At 33.5% G+C, this 27,855-nt stretch overlaps 1 protein-coding gene across 9 annotated transcripts in view; it reads left to right on the top strand.

The window, feature by feature from the left end:
- Positions 1-27,855, top strand: part of COL24A1 (collagen, type XXIV, alpha 1) — a 247,039-nt gene that overhangs the window by 56,061 nt on the left and 163,123 nt on the right. For 6 of the 9 annotated variants that reach the window (XR_001145261.1, XM_012722607.1, XM_012722606.1 and 3 more), the window contains 10 exons: positions 129-173; positions 3,539-3,592; positions 6,925-6,969; positions 16,432-16,485; positions 18,077-18,121; positions 22,847-22,900; positions 22,986-23,030; positions 23,275-23,328; positions 23,867-23,920; positions 26,719-26,772. Coding sequence is in view for 8 of the 9 variants with exons in the window: in XM_012722607.1 (XP_012578061.1) it covers positions 129-173; positions 3,539-3,592; positions 6,925-6,969; positions 16,432-16,485; positions 18,077-18,121; positions 22,847-22,900; positions 22,986-23,030; positions 23,275-23,328; positions 23,867-23,920; positions 26,719-26,772 (504 nt within the window). In the remaining variant the exon portion in view is untranslated. The remainder of the gene's footprint in view (positions 1-128; positions 174-3,538; positions 3,593-6,924; positions 6,970-16,431; positions 16,486-18,076; positions 18,122-22,846; positions 22,901-22,985; positions 23,031-23,274; positions 23,329-23,866; positions 23,921-26,718; positions 26,773-27,855) is intronic. The other 3 variants (XM_012722601.1, XM_012722604.1, XM_012722605.1) reach the window with 3 other exon arrangements.

The raw sequence follows: 27,855 nt of genomic DNA, 5'->3' as shown, positions 1-27,855 counted from the left end.
AGTATGCAGAGTTCTGAATTTTATACTTTTGAAAATAATCCTTTTTATATGCCCTTTTTGTTAACTGATTATCAACACCTCTTTAAAAAGTACTGCAAAGTGATGATAATGCCTTTTGTTCACACTAGGGTTTAGCTGGTCCAGAAGGTAATCCAGGTCCTAAAGGTGTACGAGTAAGTAAACATTTTCATCATTATTTTAAGCATGTTTGCACAAAAACAGAATTAAATACACAAAACACCTGTCATTTGCATACTTGACATAAAGTTTAAAGTCAGATTCCTACTATCATAATCCTCCTAATCAGTAGCTTCTGGTTATCTGAGCCCCTGACAGCCGCTATACTTCTATCAGATAAAATAGATTTTCCATTAAAAAAGGTAGTAAGAGACGGATATTAGATTATAATTAAAGGATTAGTACAAGAAGAATAAACACTTCTAAGTATGTATGCTTAAGGGACAATCCACCAAGACCAGTGAGGCAATTACTAACAACTAACTGGATATAATAAAAATAGCACAATAATACTAGGGGATTTTAATACTCCACTTATAGCTGTGGGCAAGCAATAAGACAATAAATAAGTAAACAAATAGACTTAAATGACCAAATAGACATAACTGAAACCCATAGAATACTGCACCTGAAAACTTCTGCAAACATGGAAATTTCCAAGAATAAACCATGGATCTGGGTCACTGATTAAAAAGAAAATTTACTTCCCATGGTGTACAAGGTCTGGCCTTGAAAATGTCTAGGCACAAGTCAGCTATCAATAAAATCATGATGATTGAAATCAGACTAAGTACTCATGCTGACCATATTGCCACAAAATTGGAAATCAGTTGAAAACAAATAAGACAATTGTAAGTGGTGACTAAATAATGCTGCATAGTAGCTACTGAATAATAGAAAAGATTAAAACACAAGTTCACAAAAACTCCTATGTTAATAGGCAAAACTGAATAGGCAAAAATGGTCTTAAGAGGGAAGATAATTATAATACAGACCCATATTGACAAACACTAAATCCAAATATGCAACTTAATGCTACACCAAAATCAACTTGAAAGTGATGAAAAACAAGACCCAAGTTTATTAGGAGGAAAATAATAAAAAAATAATAGCAGAAATAACCAAAATAGAGACCAAAGAAATTATTCAACAGATCAATTAAACTAAAAATTGGTTCTTTGAGAAGATAAACTAGACAGATAAACTTATAACTAGAGTAATGAAGAAGAGTAAGCATTAAGCAATTGGAAAAAGAAAGGAAAATTACTATAAATGGTATAGAAGTCTTCATCAGAGGTGCTTCATAAGCCAAGCACATCAGTACAGTGAGAACAAGAGATCATGAAAGGATTTAGATTTTGATATCAGAAAATGAAGACAGTCTATGTTCATGAATAGTAATACTCAATTTAATCAAAATGATTATTCAATTAGCCCTAAAGCAATATATAATTTTACTCAGTTTCCATCAAAATGTCGATAATTTTTAAGGAAATTAAAACATTCAAGTTGTATATGAGCCATACAATACCTGAATAGCAAAACAATCTAGAGAAAAACAGAGACATCACATTAGGTAAACTAGATTATCAAGTAACAGTAAAACAGTATGATATTGGCATACAAATAGACACACGGATCATGGAACAGTATTGAAAGTCCAGAAATAAATACACATCCATCATTTCTTAATTTACACTAAAGCTGCCATCAATATACAGCAGGGAGAGGAAACTGGACAGCCACCTGTGAAAGAAAGAAGTTAAATCACTTTCTAAGTCCATGTCCAAAAATAAATTTTAAATGGATTAAAGATTTAAGTATGGAAGCCAATGTTGGCTATATGTTCCATGACATCAATGATAGAAGTTTCTGGATGCTTGATCCTTATGACAAGGGAAACAAAAGTAAAAATGAGCATTTGAGGAGTTCTCAAATTAGGAAAGTTTAAACTGCATCAGAAAATGTAAATCTATTAAAGGACATCCCACTGAAATGAAGAAAATGTTTAAAAAAATGACAAGAGGTTAATATCTAAAACATGTAAGAAACTTACATAATTTAACAACAGGAATACAAACCAATTAATGAGTGGTCATTAAATCCAATAGCTATATGGAAAAATGTTAATTTTTAATAAAGGAAATTTAGGTTAAAACTGCAATGAGACACTATCCAATAGCCATGAGCATGTGACATATTAAATAAAAGCAACAAGTAGAGAAAGAGAAGCCCTGTTACACTATTATACTGTTGGTACTACCATTTTGGAAAGTAAGTGATCTGGATTTACCTTGGAAAACTATACATGGAACCTGATCCAAATGGAAATACCATTTAAACCCAGAAATTCCACTCTTGGATGTGTATACAGGTTTGTGATAGCACCAACTCCAAAAAAAAAGAAAAAAAAAAAAAACAAAACTATATGTGCTCTACAGTATTTATTGCAGCACTGTTTATAATGATGAGGCTGTGGTATCATCCCAAATGCCTATTGATAGGGGAATGGATCAAAAAAAAGTGGTATATCCGCACTATGGACTACTCTTCAACTATAAGGAAGGAAAAGACAAAGTTGCCAATTATTGCAAAGGAATTTGAGGGAATTAAGTGTAGTAGAGCAAATCAGAATGATAAAATATTGGGTATTTACATAGTAGATGTTTTGGCAGAGTAAAATTCTTAATAAGGGATCCCCCTGGTGGTGCATTGGGTTAAAACACAGCACTATGAAGCTCTCCAAAGCCACTGCAGCACAAGTTCAATCCCTGGCAAGGGACCTGACCCACATGGCACGTAGACCTCTCCTGACCTGCCTGCTGCTCCTCTCAGCAGTGTATTTTAGTCAGTCCTCCTGTTTTGTTCCCCACTCTGTCTCTGGTGAATCCTCTCACCCTCCCCCTTATCTCTGGCTGTACCCCAGTCCTGTAAGCATAAATAAGGAAATCTTTAAAAAAGTACTTAATAAAAACTAGTGGATTATGGTAGAGAATTATTTGTGCTTTGGTTTTCTCCAAAGCATTTTATATATAAATTGCTGCTAATTACAATTTATAAACACTCTTGAGTTCCCTCTGTTTTGTCTCTGCTTATTATAATTGTTCTGCTAGGAATGTTCTTTATCCCTATCAAGATTTTATTTAATCTGTAGATGTCTTTTGAAATCTTTATTACTTTTACCTCCCGCCACATTGGAATGAATTCTTCCTCCTCCTCTTAATATTCTTTCCATACTTTCATTCTGCCTATATCTTCTGCAGCTGTACAGATAAATGGAGAAAAGGTTTGTCTCCTTGATTTTTGCTAACCATCATGTACTTAATTTATATTGTCTGTTTTTAATATACAAAAAGATTGATGTATAATTTTGGATCAAAATGGTTTTAATTTTGGATCAAAATCAAAATGAGGGGAAGTCTTCATATTTGTAAAATTTATAATTTATATGTTATAAAAATGCTTTAACTGGATTTTTTTTTTTACAAATGAAAGTAATATAAATATTACTTACTTTAAGGGTTTCATTGGCTCTCCTGGAGAAGCAGGACAGTTGGGGCCTCAAGGAGAAAGAGTAGGTCCATTTCTTTCCATTTTATTTGTAAGGTAACATGCTTATAATAATATGGAATAAGGGTCATATACTCAGATGCCAGGTAGGTAATCTTACTGAGTAAAGCATGTCAGCTTTAGGGGAAAAATCACCTACCAAAAACACAGTTACATTTTATTTAATTTTGTGCAAATACATTGTTAACTGAAGCTGAATTTCTAAACAATTAAAGTATTAAAATATCTAATTATGAAAATATTACATTGTGACTCCATCTAATTTGTAAATAAAATCTCGAATAGTTTTGTATTTCACAATGGAGTATGTAGTAAATCATTCACCTTGGAAACTTTTTTCCTTTCATTTATTAATGGAAGACAGCTGCTCATAAATGAGTTTACTTATGAATGAGTTTACTTATGAGCCTTTGGAAAATGGTTTTACTGAACAAAAAGTCAAGATACTGAATTCTAGCATATTTCATGATATCTAGCTTTTAGTGCCAGATGCAGGTCAGTGATTTCTATCTGTTCTTCATTTACAATGATAGTAATTGAAAAAAATAAATGAAACAATATTAGCATATTGTCATAAAGTTTGAAATTAGAGGTTACATTGAGAATTTAACACTTCTCTCTAATACAGGAATGCAGCTCTGAAAAAATTTTTACTTTTGGAAACTTGATTGTTACAAATAAAAGTAAACCATATTCTTTGCTAAGAGAATTTTTTTTAAGACAGTGAGTTTAATCAACTTTTTAAAAGTTGAGGTACTGTTAGAGTATGCTACCACAAGGAAGAATTATTTGAAGTTTAAATATACTGTAATGACAATCAAAATGCTGAGTTTTCTTTGGTGAGATGAGATGAATTTTCCTTTGTGGACATATAAGCCATTTCTTTCACTTGCAAAAAATGAAAATTGCTTCAACTTGATCTCACAAATGTCACTTCACTGCATGCTAATAGAAGATGTTTCTAATCCATCATACAAAGAACTGAGCTCCTCCTCCTTGACACAAATGAGCATATACTCTTTACATTTTTAATCACTCTGTTGTTTATGGTAGAGTCCTTTTTTGATTTTAGCGTGAATTTATTTTCAGTAATATAATAAATGAAGCATATGTTCTTGCAAAATGTTATATAGGATTTAAGACCCTCTTGTTGACACTCCACCAATATGTAATCATATTCAATAAGTTTTACCAGTCTATAGGAAAATATCAAGACCTGTGTCAAATCATAAATATAAAACCATCTTGCAATGTCTTATTGTGGGTACCTTGTCCTAATATTTTTTTGACATTTCATCGTTCTCATTAAAACCATAAATAGCGGGCCCTCTCTGGTGGCACAGCAGGTTAAAGCACTGGCTTAAGACAATTCTACATGAGTTCGATCCCCACCTGCCCAGGAGGAGATCCACATGATGCAGCAGACCTCTCCGGACCCACATGCTGCTCCCCTCAGCAGTGTACTTTGTCGATCTGCCTGTTCTGCTCCCCACTCTGTTCCTGGTGAATCCTCTCACCCTCCGCATCTCTGGCTTGTACCCCAGTTCTGTATGAATAAATAAATAAATCTTTAAAAAAAACATAAATAGCTAACGGGGTATTAATATAATGTTAATCACTCCTGAAAAACAAATGGAAGAAAAAGATCTATTTAGAAGTCAATACAATACAATATAATACGTGAAGAAAAACTTACACAGCTCTTTCTGCATTGTCCTTTGCGTTTTTTGCCTAGAACTAGTGATTATACTAGAGTTTTAGAAAATAATTTTTATTGCTTTTTAAAAGATTGTAAAGATGCATGAAGTTTTAATGAAATGAGTTTTATTTCTCTAACATATAAAGCCTTTATTGACAGAGACCTTACATGAGCTTTTATCAACACTGTCAAATTGAAATTGAATGGATTACTCCAGCAAACAATATTTTTCTAATTTGTCTATATGTACTATAAATCCCAAACTACATAGTCCTGACAGATTTCTCAGCTTTGAAGGCTATCTCTGATAGTAAGTTACAAAATGATTATATCAGTTAGAATGTTTTGGACTGCAAGTAACAGAAAAACCTAATTCAAACTTATTTAAAAGTGAAGACTTATTAAATGATTTTATACACACACACACACGCACACATATTGAAAATATGTAAATACAGTTGACTCTTCTCAGTAACATGAGTTTGAACTTTGCAGGGCCACTGACATGTGGACATTCTTAGAAACAGATGATGTAAACTTACAGTATTTATAGCGTATAGTACTGTAAATTATTTTCTCATATGATTTTTTAAATAAATTCTCTTTCCTCCAGCCTTTTTGGGTAAGAATACAGTATATAATGCATAGACAAAATATGTTAACCAACTGTTCACATTATCAGAAAGGCAAGTCTCCCTCCTTTTTTACCTACAGATCTTTTTCCCCCTCGAACATCAATCAAGTGGCCCTTTATTCTTCCTTTATAACAAAACCCAGATGTTTCTTCAGGAACCCACACCATCTGTATTTCCATACCAGATCCTGATATCTTCTGGTGATAGTTACTCATTTAGAGGTATGAAGTCAACCAAAGTTTGCGCAACCAGACAGGAATGTCTGGCTATTAGTGAAGTTTCAGTACCCAGCAGCTTGTATTCCTAAATCTCCACATTGTTCAAGGATCAGCTGTACTTCCTATGAATTAAACTCTCCATATGCTCACAAAGCCCAATGAGGACTTTCCTCACTACAGATGACGAAAATGAGGCAAACGCAGAAAAGATTTGGCTAAAATTATATAAGGTCATTGGAGCAGAGGCATGATTTAAACATTAATAACTGGCTCTAAAGCTTGAATACTCAGGCATAATGTTCTACTATTCTGTACAAGACCATAACTACATGGGTTAGGTGGGATCTCCATACACTATGATCTTGAGCACAGCTATATAACCAGCCTCTACTTTTCTGTTCCCCATGTTAGCTTTATCTTAGGACTGGATTCCCTGTGATTGCAAGTTTGCCAGTGCAAAAGCTAAATCTGCCTTTGTTTATGCCAGGTCATAAAGACTGGGAGAAAGGAGGTAATTGCCCCCTAAGGCATGGAAAATAAGACATTTCCTATCTGGTTGTGCCAACTTTGGTTGACTTCATACCTCTAAATTAGTAACTATCACCAAAAGAATATCAGGATCCGGTATGGAAATAGAGAAGGCGTGGGCTCCTGGGGAACAATGTGGGTTTTGGTCTAAAGAAAGAATAAAGGGACACTTGATTGATGTTTGAGGGGGGGAAAGATCTGTAGTGCCTACTCATTTATTCAACAAATATTTACTTTTGACTTTTCTATATTCTAGGGTGTTCCTGGAGTCCGTGGGAAGAAAGGTCCTAAAGGAAGACAGGTAATTTGATTCTTGTTTCTTAAAATTCAGTGCAGAGCAACATATTAAGTATTTGTATCTCAACAATTACCTATGAATGTAGTTGTGGGTGTACCTGCCAATCACAATCCATTTTACTTAAGAGTTTAATTTTTGCGATGTTAGTAATCTACCGATAATGCCTGAGAATGTAAAGGAACTTTGAGATTTGAAAAATCATTCTAATTTCACACTTATAACCCTTTTAATATACCAGTGGGAAAAACCTTTATCTTTCATAATAAAGAGCTACAGTGTTAGAGAAAACACATAATTAAAAATATTAATTATATCACTATTTACCATCATGCTTTCAAAATTGTAGAAATGCTTGCTGAGATTATTAACTCCAGAATCTAGTTTCCTATATATTCTTATGTTTAGGTTTAAAAAATCATGGAAAGTGAATTCTTCCTCACCCGTCCACTGCTCAGCAGTGTACTTGATCAGTCGGCCTGTTCTGCTCCCCACTCTGTCTCTGGTGAATCCTCTCACCGCCCCTGCACCTCTGTTTGTACCCCAGTTCTATATGCATAAATAAATAAATCTTAAAGAAAAATGATGGATTACAAATGTCACCAGAAAACTTAATACCCTTTTAAAGCATTTAATTATTTTAGCATTGGAGGTGGATTTCTTGGAGGTGGATTAGAGTAGGTATTAATGTTACCATTATGTAGGTCAGGAAAATGAGCTCAGTGATGTTAAAATACTTGCTCAGAAAAATTAATAGTTAAATCAAGAATTGAGCCCAGCCCCTCTGAATATTAACCCAGGATCATTTCCTTACTACTTAGATGTTTCCAGTGTCTGTTATACTAATATGCTTATAAGAGCATGATCTATTTTCTATGATGTTTGAACAAAATGTGATAAAACTATTTTTGTTTCCATTTTAAATTTTAGTTTATTAAGGTAAACTAGCCAACTGTCAAGAGATTTTTTTTTAATTCTTATATTTATATTCAATTTTAAGGCTAATCTGAAGATGTGTGATCTTATTGTATACAGTGTTGTAAAACAATGTTACCTCAAAAATAATATATGAAACCTGTCAATGATAATAACAACCGAAACTGTTACCATTACATCATCACTATTTTTCATTCTCAACTACTGTACTAAATTTTTGTATAACATCAGTTAAGTCTATGCTATTATGTTTCACTGTGTTGGTGTGTTCTTTCTTTCTTCTTAGCCCTATGAGTGTCTTCTCAAAACCCTGTCACATATTACTGAAGTAGCCACCCACTTCATTTATTAATGCTGGTCTTATGTAGACATAAACTTTATCTTGGCAATACATAATTTAGTGTCCTGCTCCATAATGAACTATAAAATTATCCATGGAAAATTACAGATAATTTCTGAGTTTTTACTCCATAAGAAATTTTGAAATGACCCAACAGATTACTATTGAATTCAAAAGAGTTCAAGAAAGCTATGGAAAAACAGTGACTGGAATGATTATGGGGTCCTTTGATGGGAAAATGGCTCCTTTCGTTACAAAATTTGTAATGTTTTATTGCTTTTTAATAGGTTTAAATCCTTAGAAAAATTAATTTGAACAGCACATGTATTTTTTTCCTTAACAGTATTTATAAAAGTATCTGTCTTATGCTTTAATATGTTGTGTATGTGTGTGTGTGTATGTGTGTGTGTGTATGTGTGTGTGTGTATGCACACTTGCTTTTTTACTAAAACATGATTTGGATGTGTTTATGAGGAAATTGCTGTAATTAGAATAAGATCCAGCCAAAGCTGATCTCAGACTGTTTTTAGATGTTGAACTATGTATAAATGCTACCCTATGTTCTACTTATTATAAGTAAAATCATCCTCAAATATCTTTTGCTTTAGGGAGAAATTTTAATAAGAAGCATATACATCATAGGACATGAGTATTTTAATTTATGTGATTATGATTGTAACAGAGTAGCCATTATTGTTTTAATAACCATAAAAATGAAAATATCTTTTGATAATATTTTCACTTTGATAGGCAAACTATTAGATATGTGAAATACAAATATGGACATTTATCAAATTATCTATATGAATTATTATGATTGAATCAGCAATTCCAATACAGGAGCAGAATTAGAGGTTTACAGGACACCATAAAAACTACAGAAAGTGGGCCCTCCATTGTGGCGCAGCGGGTTAAAGCACAGCACTGAGAAGCTTAAGCCACTTCCACATGAGTTCGATTCCCGCCTGCCCCGGAGGTGACCACATGGCTCGGCAGACCTCTCCTGACTCGCCGGCTGCTCCCCTCAGCAGTGTACTTCGTCGATCTGCCTGTTCTGCTCCCCACTCTGTATCTGGTGAATCCTCTCACCCTCCCCATCTCTGGCCTGTACCCCAGTTCTATATGAATAAATAAATAAATCTTTATATAAAAAAACTATAGGAAGTGCTATATCAGAAACATGACTTTTCTGCACTATAATGATGTGGAGGACATGACAGTAAAAATACTGCAAGTAATAAGCATTGAAAACTTCATAATTCAGACTTACATCTTTCTAGACACTAATCAAAATTAAATTTCTCAGACTATTGAATTTTTTTCTGACTTATATTGATATAGTTAGAAAAATATTGAAAAATATATAGACATCATAACGCATATACATATAGCACAAGGACATAGAAGAGTAGTAAAAGTCGTGTCCGAAGATGTTCAGTGAATTAGTAACATTGCTAAACTTAGATTTGGAAGTTACCATAAATCATATGTTCATCCTGCTAGACAAGTGATCACTTTTTCCATGAGAATATGCTAAGCATGTTATTAAGTTGTGAATCAACTTCCTTAGTGATAATTATATATATATTTTTTAAGATTCATTTATTTATGTATACAAAACTAGGATACAGGCCAGAGGTGCAGGGGCAGTGAGAGGATTCACCAGAGACAGAGTGGGGAGCAGAACAGGCCACAGTGATGAAGTACACTGCTGAGGGGAGCAGCAGGCCGGTCAGGAGAGGTCTGTTGTGCCATGTGGGAGACCCCCGGGGTGGGGATTAAACTCATACTGAAGTGGCTTTAGCTTCTTGGTGCTGTGCTTTGACCCACTGCATCACCAGGGAGGGCGTAGTGATGTCTATATTTTTAAAGTAAAAGTATAGTTACAAGTAAAAGATATCGCCTTCTAGATAGTATAAATATTGAAAAGGGGCACATTGAAATATCTTGCTCATTTAAGAGTTATTTCTTATCTAGCCTCATGTTAGTATTTTTGAAATTAATTATTAAGCTATTTTAAGTTTTACTTTGTAGAAAACTTACTGCCAAAAGTAAATATTGCTTTTATTCAGTGTTTACAGATTGAATTGATATTTATAACATCCTGTTTTTGTTTTGAACCTGGAACGTTAGGAAATTTGATTTTGTTAAAAATTTGGTATAGTTTAGGATAAAAACATATCAAAAATAGATAAATTTGTTTCTTGGCCTTAGATTGTTGGATGTTAAAGTTTTCTTGTATTAAAAGCTATTTTTTAACATCAGGTTCTTAATAATGTAGTGCTAACCATATTAACTATTTTTGAAGTCTTCATGCAATCGTTTATAAATTAATCTATGTGTACTTATGCACTTGGATGTTGAGATTCTATTTTCACTTCTTCCACTCCTTCCTTACATTCTCTTTTTGGATCAAAATCACTATTGCCAATTAACATTTGAGGACAGCCAGGAAGCATTAGGTGCCTTAATAGAACCATCCTTTGAGGATGTGGAAATTCAAGAGCTTATTAATCAATTATTTTATTTGTGGATTTTGGATTCATCTTAAATCCATTCTCCAGAGGTCTTGGATAAAAACTGGACAAACGACAATCTGTTGTTCAGAACTGAAATATCATAAAGCTACTCTTCTATTTAATTGTTTTACTGTCTTTGAGAAGCTTCTTGTAGTATATCTGATATAAAGCAGATTCTTTAAAAGCATAAAGGTATCCATTAACTTATAATAGAAAGAGAAATGCTTTAAAAAAAAAAGTTGGGGGAGACAGGGAGACGATTTGTATGTATTTGTTAACTTTAAGTTTTTTTTATGTACTACCCAAGTAGCTTCTTTGTGTAATGCAGTTTCCAAAGTTCATACTGTAGCACCACAATCAGAAAATTTTCAGTTGCCTTAAAAAAGCATCTTAGAGGACTTCCAGATTGGTTTAATCAGTAGTCTCTTGTACTAAGTTCGCAATGCAAATTTGTATGACTCCACAAACCTAAAATATATATGTCAGAGATAACTAGGTGGGATTCAAAATAAACATGAAATTGGAGATGGAATTTACTCCAACAACACCTGAAGAAACTGTTGTCAAAATGCAGAGGTTTTCTAAGAAGATATTTTAGTCCTGATAAATTATAATCAAATCATACTGCATTCAACGCTTGACAGAGAAAGTATACTTGGATTTCTTTCTGTGAAAATAAAAAAACCACTACCTTACTGGATAAAACAGTTCTCTCAAGACACTTGGACTTCAGAGGTATTTTCTTGCCTAGCAATAGAAAAGTTTCTCCTCCTCGTTTTTTAGCATCTTTCTGTTAGAAGAGTCTATTTAAGGTAAGCTATACTCTCACTTCTAACTTCAGTGTTAGAATTGCAGAACACAAAATCCTTCAGTTAAACATCTGTTATTAGTTTCTATCTTTAGCCCCAGACAATCTTAAATACGTATTACACAGTAGGGTCTCAGATACATTCATTTTATGGGGAATTTGGAGACAGTGTTTTCTTTGTTTTTGGAAAAGTTTGTGGTTTGAGCATAAAGAATTATTATCACTAGAGTATTATGAAAAATTATCATTCATTTTTAGGTGATTTTACCTTTCAGGGAAAATATGATTTCTGGATTCTGCTTTACTGAGCTTAATCTTTAGGAACTGTACAGAGTGTGTGGAAGTGGCCAGGACTTTGAATTTAGCACAGTTTCAAAGTTGGGACAGATAAGGAGAAGAGGAACACCAAGTGAATGACTTGGGCTATGTCTAAGCAGAATCTGATTTCTTAAGAGATGTGACACCCAGAGGTGAATATTCAGGCAAGCAATTATTTGGGGTGGGGGTGGGGGAAGTAGGTAATGTAAGAGAAAACTTGGAGAGCCTTATGAGTTAGCAGAGCCAGGAATGTGAGTGCAAAGATGCAGTGAGGCTTGGCTTAGGTTCAGGGACTGTATTTCCTGGGTGGGAAAATGTCAAGAGTAAGATGGGGCCCTTATTGTTGAAGTTCAGAACATAATATTATTGCCTTGGACACAAAAATAAGACAGATTCCAATTCCCAGACTGGTGGTAATCAGTCTTTAAGACTAAAGCAGAAATCAGAACTTGAGATCTAGGATCCAGGTCACACCTGGTTTGGTAGCCTGAATGGATGCTGTCTCCGTGAATTGGAATAGAGCCCCTTAATTTCCTACCAGAGTTTAAAAGTAATCCCAGTTCTCAGAACATGGATGATCCTTGAAGTGTGGGCCAAATTGTCCTATCTATGAGGAAAAAGAGGAAGCAAGACATAAGACCATCACAGCATACTTCACAACTTTAATTGCCTATGTTTCATTTTTGAAAGAATTTAGACCCTGGAAGCACTTCGGTAAGAGTAAAGATAACTTAACTATTTCTCACATCATAAATGTAGTAGAATTTTACATAATGAACTACTGTTTCTTAGTAATGCAAAGCTTTTATTTTCTTGCTACTCTTTTTCTTATTGTCACAGAGATAGTAGAATTAGTGAAATATTTACAACAGCTGCACCTAGAAACTAAGAAACATTTTACAGTATTAAACAGTAAATGTTATTCTAAAGCTTGTGTCTACATAGGTAGAGATGCAAAGCTTATGAAGCATGGCTAACAGTTATTTAGACAGCTAGGTTGATATGAAATTCTGGTTAGATGAAATTTTAAAAATGTTTTTATGTTCTAGTAATACATAAAACATTTAATTAGATTTTAAAATGTCTAATATAAAATGTTTAATTAAATTTGATATTATTTATAATTTATAGTTGAAAATAAAAAGTGGTAGAAAAATCTCCAGAGGTGATTTAAATTTTAGTTTGGGGCTAACTACAGTTCTCTGCTCTACTAGCTGAGCTTAACTTAAATTTTAAAAAGTTAGAAACAATGTGAGTAGTCTTTACAACTTTATACATTCTCTATTTCCAGAATTTTAAATTACTAATTGTATTAGTTTTCTGTCCTTTGCTATATGACATATATCACAGTGCCTTAAAACAGCTTCCATTTATTATTTCAGTTTTCATGGGTCAGCAGTTAAGATACTGTTTAACTAAGTCTTCTGCTTAGGGTCATAAGCTTGGGATAAAAATATCAGCTGGCTGCATTAAAATCTGGAGACTCAGCTGGGGGAAGAGTTCATTCCAGGGATCAGAATTCACTTCCATGAAGTTATAGAATTGAGGCCCTTACTTTTTGCTGACTCTTGGCTTTAAGCCACTCTTACATCCTGCTGATTGCACATGGTATCTAGAGGTCAACTGCAGTTTCCTGTCAGGTGGATGTTTCCAATGCAGGTGCTTACTTCAGCAAACTCAGAAGACAAGTCCTTATTCCAGCCTGTGAAGAGGGATTTGTACACAGTAGCTAACCACATTAGTAACACCCCATCACCTTTGTTATATTCTGTAAGAAGAACCAAGTCACTGTCCCATCCACCCTTAAAAGCAGACTACTAAACAAAGGCATGGACACAAGGTAGGAAATGCTAGGAACTACCTACATTGATCAAACAGTGAAAATAAGAAACAACTGCAACTTGAACAGATTAAGTGAAATCTAGAAGCATCCTATCTTTATAAAATAAAATCTAAACTAAATGATTAAAAGAAAGAAAATGTCAGATAATTGTGCACAACATAAAAGTTTGATGTAACTCTGGGATGCCCATTAGGAGATTAGCTATCACATTCATGAAATTGGCAAATTGGGTGTTAGAGTCAAAATTTAATTTTCCTGTGGATGATGGCCTTAGAACATGGTCCTTCCATCATTTTGAATTCAAGAATGCTGCTAGGAGAGCACAATTTGACTTAAGTTTGTGATAATAGCTTTACATTAAAGGTTTGCAAATTTAGTAATAAGTGCAAATGTTCTCAAAAATGAGAGAAACTTTAGTATGTCATCTTGGAACAGTTTTTTCAAGTGAAGAGAAAAATCTTGTAAGCTTAAAGGCAAAGTGTTTTTTATTATTGTCCCATATTTCACAGCCAATCTTTAAGATCATTCTTTACAATGAAAAAATGTAACTGTAAACATGCATGTTTACTGTTAAAGGAATACAGACTCTCCCCTATATTAAAAAACAAACAAAAAATGCATGAAGTTCTAGAATTGAAATAACTGAATAAAAATAAACAAAAAATTACATTCACCAATAGAAAATATTGGCATGACATTCTTTAAATATGTTCAATATATAGCCAAATATAATGAATTCATGACATTAACAACTATATTTCATGAGACAAGAAATGTCTAGATTTAGTAGAAATTCTTTGAAAAATTGATTCAAATGGTGAACATGCAAAGAAGGATAAAAAATAACAAATTATATCCATTTGGAATAGAGAATTTAAAAATGAAAAACATTTTTGTGGGTAGTAAACTGAGAAGGGTAATAGTACATATAATACTTAAAAAATTTCAACTGAAAATCACTGTTCAACTTAGTTGTTTCAACATCACAGTCAAGTTGAACAGGTACTCAGGAGAACAGAAACTCAAAATTAGTATTTTATTTTTATTCTGGTTTTAGGAAATACTGGTTTTGTGCTAAGAGGACAAGTATTCATAGTTCTACCCTCCCCCTTCTCTTAGGGGGAAGAAATAGCAATTTTTGTGTGGGGATTTGAACTGGAGAACAGCTCCTCCTTCTGGATGAGGATGAGGACCATCAGTCCTAAATAACACATTTAGGCAAGCTCCAGTGAGTCCCCAAGGGACACTCCTTGTTCAGGTGGATTTTCTTTGCTTTTTTAGAAAAAATAAATAAGGTATAACACACATACCATTAAACTCACCCTTTAAAAGTATACAATTGACTTGTTACTCCTTTATTCAGAGCTGTGCAAACACACTATTTTTAGTACATCTTCATCACCCCAGAAGGAAACCCTGTAGCCATTAGTGGTCACTCCCCATTTCCCCTGCTCACAACCAGTCTTAGGCAATCACTAATCTACTCTCTGTCTTATGGATTTGTCTTTTCTGGACATTTTACATTAGTGAGATTGTGCAGCATGACACTTGTGCTTTATTATTTTACTGAGTTTTCTAGAAAACCTACGTCTGACCTATCTCAAAAATCAATCATTTCAGATTTATTACAGAATTTTCCTGCTTTTTCCATTAATGGTATCTCATGAATATATTCAAATACCTATATTGGTTCATATAGAATTGAAAGATGCATTACAGTTTTATGAGCTTGTTGAAAACAGAATTTGACTTTCAAGAACAATGAAAGCAAAGTGCCTCCCTGAACAGGGATCTGGCTGTAATATGCTTGATGACACAGTTGGGTTTTGCATTACCCTCTAATTAAAAAAGAAGACACTGCTTCTAGTATAAGTTAACTATACCTTTAGAAACATGCATCAAATTTTCAGTGTTTAACCATCTTTTAAACTTAGCCTATTCATGTTTGTATTAGTGAGCCAATGATTTTTGACAGCCCATTAAACACAGTACTCAATCATAGCTTGCCTCCATAAATTATAAGAATCTAATAATGCTTTTATGTTTTTAGTCTTCCAGGTTTTTTTTTTAAATGAGTGTTATTTAAGATGTTGACAACATACCTTACAAACCTCTTGTAGTGTTTAAAATGAGTTTTAAAGTTGATAAGTCCAGTAGTAAATCTTTAGAGAGAAAAACTTTTGTATATGAAGTATGAATAACTGAGTAATTAAATTATAAAAGATTTATAATAAAAAAATGTGTTATTACCCTTTAATTTTACAATGTAAAATTCTCAGTAGGTATTTGGGAACCTTAATTTTAGAATTATAATTTGTATTTACAATATTTACATGGATGTACCTTTCCCCAGTAAAAATGTATCTAAATGATTTTTTACATATTGTACCTTGCAATGATGAGTTAACTTAGTATTGCCTAATAGAACATTGATTCTACAATCATGCCACCTCCATACAGTGATTCTTCCCATAATGAAAAAATTTTATTGTCTCTAGCATAGAATTTTTGTATATATTATATGGCATATAAAAGAATTTTTATAAAATACAGAAATAATGTACTTAACAAAATCAGTATTATGCAAACAAGGCTTTTATTGTATAAGTTAGACATTTAAAAATGGCTCTTACTAGATTATCAGAAAACAAAAAAAATATTTAAGTTGACTTTAACAGCCTTTCTTCCTCTTTCCGGGAGACAGGGCTTTCCAGGGGACTTTGGAGAAAGAGGCTCTGCTGGTCAAGATGGCAGCCCCGTGAGTAAACTCTGATGGTCTGATGCCAGTGCTACATTGGGTTTCTGGAACACTGAGCACATTTCACATGGACTAATCAACATGGCCAATAAGCCCACAGTGGCACAAATGTTTTATCTTGAGAGATTATCATGACATTAAGTTATTTGACCATATTAAATGTGATGCTTAAGTGAAGTATTAAAACTATTAGAACAGGACTGCATTTGGATGGGATCTGAAAGAAGTCATCCTGTACACAAGGCACAAACGGGCCTCATGTAAAAGTTGAAAACTCAGTGATTGTTCTTCTCGTCTCAAATTTGTTATTGATCTAGCTTTCTTTTGAATATTTTACAGGAAAGTCATCTTCTTTGGGGTTGTTCAGATATCTGGTCTTCAGATCAGGGAGTTATCATCCTAAAATGAGTGTGATCATATCAAAAAATGATGCTTTGCTATTTTTTTTGATGATAGGTAGAAATAGTTTCACTTTTTTCTCTCAAAGAACATCCAGTAGCTTTCCTCTAATCTATGTCATAAAAACATTTAATAAAATTAAGGAATCTTATGAATTAGACAACTACATAATCCATATAGCCTAAATTTGGAGTAGCTCCTGTATTTAGACATGAAGTGAGTTGAGAATTATCATAAAGAGTATAATAATAAAAATGTTTAAAAAAGTTTAAGAGACCATCACAAAGCATTTAAAAATTAATATTGATAAGTGTACTATTTCATATACAATATTGAGTGATGATAATTTCTTGCATTTTGTGTAATTGATGAAAATTTTGAAAACATTTTTTCCATAATACATTTTCTATTGTGATATTTACAACAATAAGAATATTTATTAATAAAAATTATAATTATGTATTAATGTTAACTTGTTTTGTCTAAGAAAACTACAGGTTAGAGAATTTATTTTTTAAGATTGATTTATTTATGCATAGGGTGCGGTCCAGAAAGTGTGGGGGTAGAGGTAGCAGTGGTTAGAGGATTCACAAGAACAGACAGAGAGTTCTACTGAAGTACACTGCTGAGGGGATCAGTACGCAAGACAGGAGAGGTCTGCTGCACCATGTGGGTCTCCTCCATAGTCAGAGTTCACACTCATGCTGCAGTGGCTGCAGATAAGCTTCATAGTGCTGTGACTTAAACCCTTGTGACACCAAGGAAACTGAGATTAGAGAATTTAAATGACACTAGTTGACACTATCAACTCCCTAGCAGTTGATAGTGTTTTAAACTATCTAAAAATGTTCTAACTCTGTATGCTGATAATATATAGGCTTATTATGCCTCTGATGCTTATTATTACTAGAATTATTGTTTTTATTATACATATAGGAGGCAGAAATCATCAAACTAGGCTAGGTGATAGTCAATGCATTCAAAATCATGAAGTCATGCTAAAGAACATAAACTGCTACACTGTGCACCTGAGATTTACAATTCTTAGGATGTATAAGAGTAGGAAAGCTTCAGAAGTTAGCTGTAAAACAGGGTGAACTTTGATATATCTTTTTCCTAGATAGTTTTGTCCAATTTAGAAAATCACCTTATTAAAATCATATTTAACCAACTTTGTGTTTCTTTTACATAGGGACTTATAGGTAACATTGGTCCTCCAGGATTTCCTGGACTTAGAGTAAGTATCAAATATTCTTATAATATTTTCTTTTGTATTTCTATCTGGTGCATGTGTTTGTGTCATTGTTGCGTATCAGCCTTGCTCAAAACTATTTTCCCAACTAGATAGACATGGTAGACTGATAGCAGTATCACTCAATAATTAATTTATACTTCATAAGTTAAAATTAACGTACATATATAGATACATATGTATGTATAGCATTAACTTATATGTTTATTTGCTAGCTCAATAAATAATACTTATTCAAGACCCAGTGTTCTCAAAAGTATAACACATAGAACAGCCACTTAAGAACAGTCTTTGAGATAGCCTTTCATCAGCTGGTGGTCTGGAGATACACAGGTAGGTCTAAATAAAAGCACATGTTAACTGAACACTTTTCCTTGTAATTAAGTTGAGTATATGTTTAAAAAAAAGTATCCTGAACAAAAGGTAGAAGCTGGACTTCATCAATGCCATTAAAAAAAATTTAATGCTTAATTTATTTATTGCATTAAAAATGCAAGTTGACTGTATTATTTGTCCACTTAATCCATTTTTGTGCAATGCATTCTGACTTTTACTGGTGTTTCTGATAAAGTGCAGAGTAGGAAAAGCAATTCTGTAAAGTCCAAAATAATGTAGTCTGGATGTGGCTTTCTGATAAAATTTAGATTATTCATTGGACTGAAGACTGTAACTTCTAATAGATATTTATAAATTTATTTTTCTCCCTAAGTCTTTGATTCTGACAGTGTATAAATTGCACATATTTTATATAAATTCACACTCAGCTAACTAAAAGCAAGTTTGACATACCTTTATGAAATGAAATGAAAAATAGGACCTTACAGGTAAACAAGTCTGTATCCACTCAAAGGTAGGACATGATCTGAGCAAAGTTAAGAATTTCCTTAAAAATCAAATTAGAGGCTCTCCCTGGTGGCGCAGCAGGTTAAAGCACAGCACTAAGAAGCTTAAGCCACTTCCGCATGAATTCAATTCCTGCCTGCCCCAGAGGTGACCACATGGTGTGGCAGACCTCTCCTGCCCGCCCACTGCTCCCCTCAGCAGTGTACTTGGTCCATCTGCCTGTTCTGCTCCCTACTCTTGTCTCTGGTGAACCCTCTCACCCTCCTCATCTCTGGCCTGTACCCCAGTTCTGTATGAATAAATAAATAAAATCTTTGAAAAAAAAAATCAAATTAGAACTTGATTGCTTCAACTTGTACATAACTAACTATAGACCCTAAAGTTTTATGTCATAAATGACAAACACAGTTGGGTGTTTTTTTGCTTGAAACTGCCCACAATTCTTCTGACTTTAGTATTCTTTCCCCATCTTTACCTGTTCCAAAGCAGAATGGGCCAACTTGGCAAAAGGATTAACTCAGGAGTTTAGTTATTGGAACTCTGGTAAAAATTAGCAGAACAAATTTCAATTTGCCATTTGAGGATGGCAAGAGACAAGGATTAAGAGTCAAATAACCTGAATGTGCCTAGATATTTAAACTTTTGAATAATAATAATAGTTTAGTAAAATAATAAAATTAGCAATAACAACTCATTCTTATCTAGTAACACTTTAAATAATGATAATTGTTGTTGCTTAATTCTTAGAACAACCCCAGACTAATTAGCTGATGAGTGCTGAACTGTATTTGAAGCCAAGTAACCTAAATCCAGAGTCCAGAATTGTACCTATTGTGCTAGGCCTCTTCTTTAAAACCTGTATTACCTTAAAATATATATTATATCTGTTATGATATTTCTTTAGGCTACATGCAAATCTCTATGTAGAAATAAAAACCTAAGGACCATGTTTCATTTTGTTGTTTTGTTTTTTTCACATCACTTTGAATAGGGTTAGACCTGTCGGCGGTGTTCAGGAGTCTTATCAATGAGAGAGAAAGGAATAGGAGAAGTGAGTAGGACTCTCAAGATACTCTGTGCATTTTTCATTTTCCCTACTGTAACTATTACTTTGATGAGCTCAGAAACTTCTATTAGTAAGCTTATGATTCAGACCAGTATCTTAACATAGACTAAGATGTCTAGATTGGGTTGTTTCTTATCTGTATCTTGGGAACATCCTCTGGAGCCTCGCAGAGTTTTCCATTCTAGATGCCACGTAGCCTCCTTATTCATGCCTTGTATTTGTTTACCTGAACTGCTGTGTCTGCTACTCTTCTGCCTAACAATTAAGGCTTAGTCATTTTTCGTTTCCAGGACTTTTTAGCACAATGCCTGACCCATCACAGTTACTCAGTGAATAGTAATTGAGTTATCTGTTTTTTTCTCTTTCTTCTTTGGTTTTAGGAGGAGATTTTGTAGAAAAGAATATGACTAATAAAATCAACAGTCATCTTTGTAGTCCTCATTTCTTCTACATTGATATAGATAGTGCTTTTCAAAGTATTTCCATATAGTTCATTTTTTCTTCAACAAGTTGTAAAGTAGATAGAACAGTAATTACTACCGTTTCATGTATTGAATTCTTAAAGCAGTATGAGCCCCCTGATATGCAGCAGTTGCTAAACTAGATGCTTGGTCTAAAAATACAAATGAATTAAAATTTCTGTTTTGGCAACAATCTAATGGTGTGGAGGGGGAGATAAGCAATATCATATATTGTAGCTTCTGCTTTAGTGGACCAAAGTCAGGTCATTGAGAAGGAACAATTTGTGTTCTCAGAGATTCAGCGTAGGCTTCACAAAAGAGTTTTCTTAGGCTGTTTTGAAGACTGTATATCAGTCAGGCAGCGTGGGAAAGGGTAAAGGGCTCTTCAGGCAGATGAATGCTGTGTTTAGATGCACAGAAGAGAAGAAAGACAGAATGCTGGGGAAAGAGGAACGTTGTATTGTGGTTTCAGAAGTCTGGAGGAATGGGAGTGGAGTGGAGGGTGGTAAGGTTTTGAAGGTGATTGCATTTCATAAGAAATTGTTTAGCTGCCCTCCCAAAACTTCAGTTTCTGCTTTATCTCTAACATGTGCCTTCTGGAAAGTAGAGTTTGACAAAAGATGTTACTCGTCTAAATTATTTCTGCCATGCAATTGATGTTGTGATTTGCTTTGTTAATTAAACTAGTGAGTGATTATCAGCTATGAGTGTAAGTGGGTTGGTCTGGAGCTTTATATTCTTTTCATATGAGCTGCCTAGTAACAGCTATTTTTATATTAAGAATCTGTTCTCTGTCTCTCTATTTCTTCAACTTACTTTGATTCAAAAGTTCTCTATAATTTTTCACTGTGTGGGTGGGTGGCTCTTCATCTTTCCTGCTCTATCCCAGACTCCTTTAGCTACGTTCCCATTCATGAAAACATTTCTCCTGTCCTACTCCATTTCATGGAAAAGAAATGTGGCTTTATGAAGTACAGAGGTTTTCAGGTTATGTTTCTGGAACTTAAATCTACTGGTATCCTATCATGGAATGCTTTCAATAGCTTGAGTTTTGCAGGGATAGGCTTTTCTGCACAATTTTTGATATGCCATAAAATGATTTCTGGAAATTTCTATGCCTGTAACATTTTCTCTGTTCTATTAATTCCTTTATGACATAAGTGAAATATTTGTAAAATATTTCCTTCTGTACTTACATGGATTATTGCTGCACAATTTCCATGCACACAAGTCTAATACATAGTTTCAAAAGCATCATAAGTTTTGGAGTTTTTAACCTTGAATGAAGTAGCTACTGTAACTATAATAATAATTTCCTTTTGACAGAATTTTTAGTGATGTGTTAATATCGCATATCTATTAAGTTGGAAACTATTACTCCGCCTCTTACAGTAATGGCTATTTCAGGCAGAGACATGTTGGAAATAATTTATCTTAGACATTTCACAGACTTTAGGACTCATTCGAAAGTAAAGGTGTCATAGTTTCCAGTCTGAGATTTATATATTTATTAGAAATGCCTTGTTATATTCAGAAATAGACTTCTAGAAATCACTTTTTAAATCTTAATTTTAAAGTTAATCACTCTAGTTTTCATTCCCTACTTCGGTTAGATCTGAGAAATTTTAAAAAATGAATAAAACATTCTTCTGCTCTCACAAAATGACAAATTAAGAAGACAGAAGGGGAAAACTGCCTTTTTCATTCTTTTTTCCCTCTGTACTTAACTACAGCATCTGGTACATATTGTGTTCAACAAATGTTAAATGACAAATGAACATGAGAGGTCTAGAAGAATAGGGCCTTTTGTTCACTACTAAGTGCATGTTCAAAATTATGATAAATTTCCTTATTCTGCAAATTTCAAATCATGAAATCAAGTCATTGAGATGTCTAGTACATAGTAACCATCCAATAAATATTTGCTGAAAAAAAAATGGGTAAAATAAAAATCTTAAGATCAAATGAAGCTCCCTGGGATACTTCCTGAATACTTTCTGGGAACATGGCATCACAGTATTTCCCCTACCTTCAAATGTTATTTAGTTGTGAAATATTTCAAGATGAATGCCATAGTTGTGCTATAGGTGGCCAAAGGAGGGAAGGATCCTATAGACTAAATCAGTAACAAACAGGCTTCAGGAAATAGGGAAAGAAGTTCACCAAAGTTTGAAAGATCAGTATGATTTACAAATGTGTAGAGGAAAGAACTTGTTAAGGAACAAGGCACTTAACGGCAGCTTAGTGAAATGAAATATTCTAGATTAATTAATTTTACAACATTCTCTTTCTAGTCCCAGAGGAAGAATAATCATGCCTTTGTTTCTTACTGATTTTCAGGGCAGCGCTGGCCTGGTAGGACCCATCGGGCCTTCTGGAATTCCTGGCCCTATGGTATGTTTCAACTTACATAATGGACTTTTCCCTTTACACACTCTCTGGTGTCACAAAACCCCCCCTTTTTTTTTTCTCTTTTTAGGGCCTGTCAGGGAACAAGGGCCTACCTGGAATCAAAGGTGATAAGGTGATTTAAGTATTTACATTATCATAGAAATAATTTTATCTCATTTATTTTTTTTTCTTTGAGCTAGCACAATGTATCAAATATCTTGTTTATTTGTAGGATTTTGTGAGCCTGTCTGTTACATTTTTTTTTCTGAGAAGTAGAAAAAAATTAGAGAAATCCTCTTTCAGTATTTCGTATTAGCTTTATGGTAGTATTCTGTGTTTGCCATGCTTATGTCTATGTGTGAATTTATGCTCTCTAGGGTGACCAAGGCATTGTAGGAGAGCCAGGAGAGCCAGGATATCCTGGGGACAAGGTGATTTTTTTTTTCCTACTATTTTATATCAATACAAAAATAGCCTGTGTAAAGTATAAATTCTGTAAAATGAGATGAGCTCTCATTATTTTTATCATGTATTTTGTTTGATGAATATGGTTTTATGTCTTAACATGGTTTTCTCAATTTCTCTTTTTTTTTAAAGATTTTTCTCTTATGCATACAGAACTGGGGTACAGGCCAGAGGTGCAGGTGTGGTGAGAGGATTCACCAGAGACAGAGGGGGGAGCAGAACAGGCAGATAGATGAAGTACACTGCTGAGGGGAACAGGGGGCGGGTCAGGAGAGGTCTGCTGCGCCATGTGGATCACCTCCAGGGTGGGGGATCGAACTCATGCTGAAGTGGCTTTAGCTTCTTAACGCTATGCTTTAACCCACTGTGCCACTAGGGAGGGCTCTGTTTTCTCAATTTCTTTAGGAATACATCCATGAGTTTTTTTGTAGGTTATAAAGAGAGGCATAGCTACCTTTTGTGGTACAGTAACTTTCTCTCCCCTCTGCTGTTTTCTTCTTGTAGGGCGCTTTTGGTTTTCCAGGACCACCTGGGATGAGAGGAAAGCCAGGACCTTTAGTACGTTGGAACTTTTGCTTTTTTCCTTCTGATTAATGAACTACACACCTTAGCATGAGCCTTGATACATGTTGGTATGAGTAAAATTTAAGATGTATGATATATATGTACTCTTGTACTTGTGACTTGTACTCTTTTCAGTTTTAGAATATTGGTAATTCCTCAGATGTTCAGCTCATGTTCTGCAGACTATTGGGCTTCCCCTTTAGACTCCTCACCTAAGACCAATATTAGCAGAGGTTGGCAAACTAAGACCATAGCTTCTTACATTTTCTTTTTTGATCATGTGAGCATTTTCTGTCCTTTGATGATTGTAAAAGGAAATGGAATGACACATTTCTAACACTAGCATTAAATAATGTCAGAATTAGTCACTAGAGTCAAATACCCATGCTTACATGAGGCTAATCTTTTAAATGTTGACTCAGTTTATATTGCTAACATACTAGGGTTAAAAGCATTGCAGAATCAGTAGGTTGAGAAAGAGACTTGGATTATTGTTCCAGCTCTGACACTTACCTGGAGCATAGAGTCGCCAGATATCTAGTTTCCATTGTTCACAGTGAGAGACTATATTATGTTTAAGGTTCCCTGTGACTATGATATTTTCCTCTCAGTAAGACTGCTTAATGTCTTTAAGAAAATACAGAAAGCCTATTTAATTCTTAACACTTCTTCTGAAAAACCTAACATTTTTTTTCTTGGAAGAAATCACAAGAAACTCTAGCATGGTTCTAGCATCTAGGCCAGCAATGCTGGGAATATGAGATGGTGAGAATATGGTTTTTACCTTCCCATTTTTATACCTTTCTGTACTATCTTAATTTTTTTTTTCTTTTTAAGCGTAGGGATGACATTGGTAGGAGATAGTTGACCATTTCTTAATTGTTTTATCAAATCACTGAAGAGTATGTACTTGAAGCTAAGGATAAGATAGGCACTCATGAATGAATATTTGTAAAATGATCTTGGCTTAAGTTTCTCTTTTCATTTCTTACTTGTGTATCTTATTAACAAAAAAATATTATAGAAGTGTAACTGGGAAATCTTTCCTAATTATTGAGTGAGATGCCTACTTAATGAAAAAGTGCTATACAGGATCAATAACTTAATGAAGAAATAAATTCCCATGCTCAATTATACAAGTTAATTCCTATCTTTTATGCAGGTTAGTTTCTAATTTAGACATTTGTTTGCTGCCATAGAAATTCTTCACAGTCACAGAATGTCTTTCTTGTTTTATTGCTTCTACGTTTGTTTTGCTATTATCTAAGATGTTGGTGTCATCAACATTGTTTCCAAAAGACTCTAAATTGTAACATAAAAGGATATTTTCAATATAAAAGAAAGCCCTGATAAGGTTCCTACATTCTGGAATAGAGAAGGTTCTTTTTATGTTAATGTTTTATAAAAATAGAGAAACTACCAAACTGAAGTTAAGAAATATTCTTTCCTAAGACAGAGAAAGCAGGAAAGCAGACAATTACTTTCTTTCCTCTCCATTTTATAGCTATAAGTTGCTATTATTTGTAGAGGGTTTCTTAATCTTCTCAGTTCTAGAAGGTAAAGAAAACTCAGGTTTTTTTAAAAGGCAAATTGACATTCAAGGAATCCTACAATCAGAGGTATTGAAAATGAAGAATTATTCTGAAAAATGTGACTATCATCATTCCATGGCTTTAGGTTTTTTAAATATCTAGTTGTCAGTCAACTTTTGTGAAAACAGACCTAGGTTATGCTGTTTCCCCCTCATATTAGTTTGTAAATTAAGTTTCTGGTTTGGATTTTGCCACCAGGTGGCTCTAGTGAGCATCCCATCTATCTTCAAAAGAGGTAATGGTCATTTTAAGGATTTTTAAAAATATGTTAACAAGGATGTAAAACAGTGGTGCTTTATTAAAAATAAAGTATATATAAAAGTTATTGGTGAAATGCATTATAACAATGCATTTAATAAAAGAATGACATTTCCAATTCAAATAGATATTTTTGGTCCTCTAAATACTGCTTATGATGGATCATAGTGATTTTCTTGTTGTAAGAGAAAAACTTGAATGAACATTTGCATGCTATTTTATTCTCTCTGCACTTGACTACATTATTTGTATTGTATTCTGTTTTATGTGAAGATACCCAAACATGACACTAGGAAGGATTTAGTGTTTAGGGGTATCTTTGTTCTGGGAATGTTCATAAACCCATATTGTATCTTGCAATTTTATGTAATCTGAGGCCTATTTAAATCAAATTTGAAACTCCCATGGAAATTTAATATGACACAAAAAGTAAGTTCAGTAGTGTTTCTCTGGGACTCAGGTTATTATGAAATCAATTCCTCATGTAGAGTTTCTCTACTTTAAGTCAAACTTTATTGTATCTTTGAGAAGCACTATATTTTTCTTGAACTTCCCAAGTATCCCTTTAAAAAGTATTGTTTGTGTTCACATTTTCTTAAAGTTTTCCAGTGATGGTTATAAGTAAAGTCTTTCTGAAAAGGCATTACAACTTTGTTTGGTGTAATCTATTGAATTTCTTTTGCTGTAAATTTGTTACAACTTTGTGTTTGCTTTCCATATGTTTGGTTCCTTCTAAGAGTTTATCAAATTTTTATTATTAAATTATTATTTATACCTTACAGTTTTATAATTAAATTAGTATTATTAAATCAGCATTTGTTATTAAATGAATATACTTCAACTTATAAAATCGATTTTATTAAATTATTTATTTAAATAATTTAAAATTAATATTCATGCTGTATTTATTTAATATTTATACTTTGACTTCCCCTATTTTAGGGCCAAGTAGGTGACCCAGGACCTCAAGGACCATCTGGCCCTCCAGGACCAGAGGTAAAATGTTGGTGGAAAGATAATAAATTTGAAATGAAAATCATAAAAACTAGAAATGATTGGTAAGACATTTTTTACATAGTGGACTTAAAAAGATTACCTCTTGAGATTATATCTGTTAAAATATTTGTCACAGTGACCTAAAGGAACTAGAAAAGTTATTGCCACATTTAAGTCCCAAAAATATCTCAGCTAGTTATTTGTTCTATTTATTCTGCACAACAATTATTAATATATACCTGGGGCTTGAAATCAGATTTTAAGACATGAGTGCTACTGAATTTTAAATGCAAAATACTTCCAATTTTTGCTAGTGTACATATATCCTTTGGATTTCATATTTTAGAGTATATACAGCTAAATTTGAGTACATACAACAAATTTGCTTGTATATTCTTAGAAATTTTCACTCTGTCTTAATGTTTTTCTTTTCCTTTGGAGCAAGACCGATATTATAAAACATAAGCATCTGACATGAAATATTTCAGGTTTTAAAGAAATCATAGATAAAGTTCCTGATGCTCATTGTAGTTCAGAAAGATAAACCAGTCTGAGTACATCTGTGCACATATACATCTAATTCAGAGATGCAGAAGTAAAGCTGAGAAACTGAATTTGGCCTCAGAATAAATAAGTCAGGGTAAGAAAGCAGCTCCCCTAGTGTCAGAGCAGCAGTTTCCAGGAGAGGGACATTCCAGCTGGTGTCTCCCTCTCTGTAAACACCACTGGCCTCGCTCCACAGCTGCCTAAGGTTTGGCAGGTTTATCTGGCAAATGTTTCTTCTTCTTATCTAATTTTTAAAACACTTTAGGCAATGATGCTTGAAAAACCTAAAATACGGGATTGTGCCTAATTTATAAGAAGGAAGAAAAGGAATGTTTTAAGTAATTACAAGTTATCAGATAACTAAAATAATAATTAACAAAATCATATGTTTATCTCTTTTATGAGTCTCTACTCTTTTATTTCCATGAAAACTGTCCTAGAATGAATTTTATTTACCTGTCTTTTCATATTGAGAATACATCTAGTTTATCTTTTATTATCTTTAAAAATTGTAACTAAGAAGGTGAATTATTCTAA

This window comes from Condylura cristata, unplaced genomic scaffold (assembly GCF_000260355.1).
Source record: "Condylura cristata isolate star-nosed mole 26May11 unplaced genomic scaffold, ConCri1.0 scaffold00008, whole genome shotgun sequence".
Lineage (NCBI taxonomy): Eukaryota > Metazoa > Chordata > Mammalia > Eulipotyphla > Talpidae > Condylura > Condylura cristata.
The sequence above is the reverse complement of the archived record's forward strand: the minus strand, read 5'-3'. Positions and strand labels throughout refer to the sequence as shown.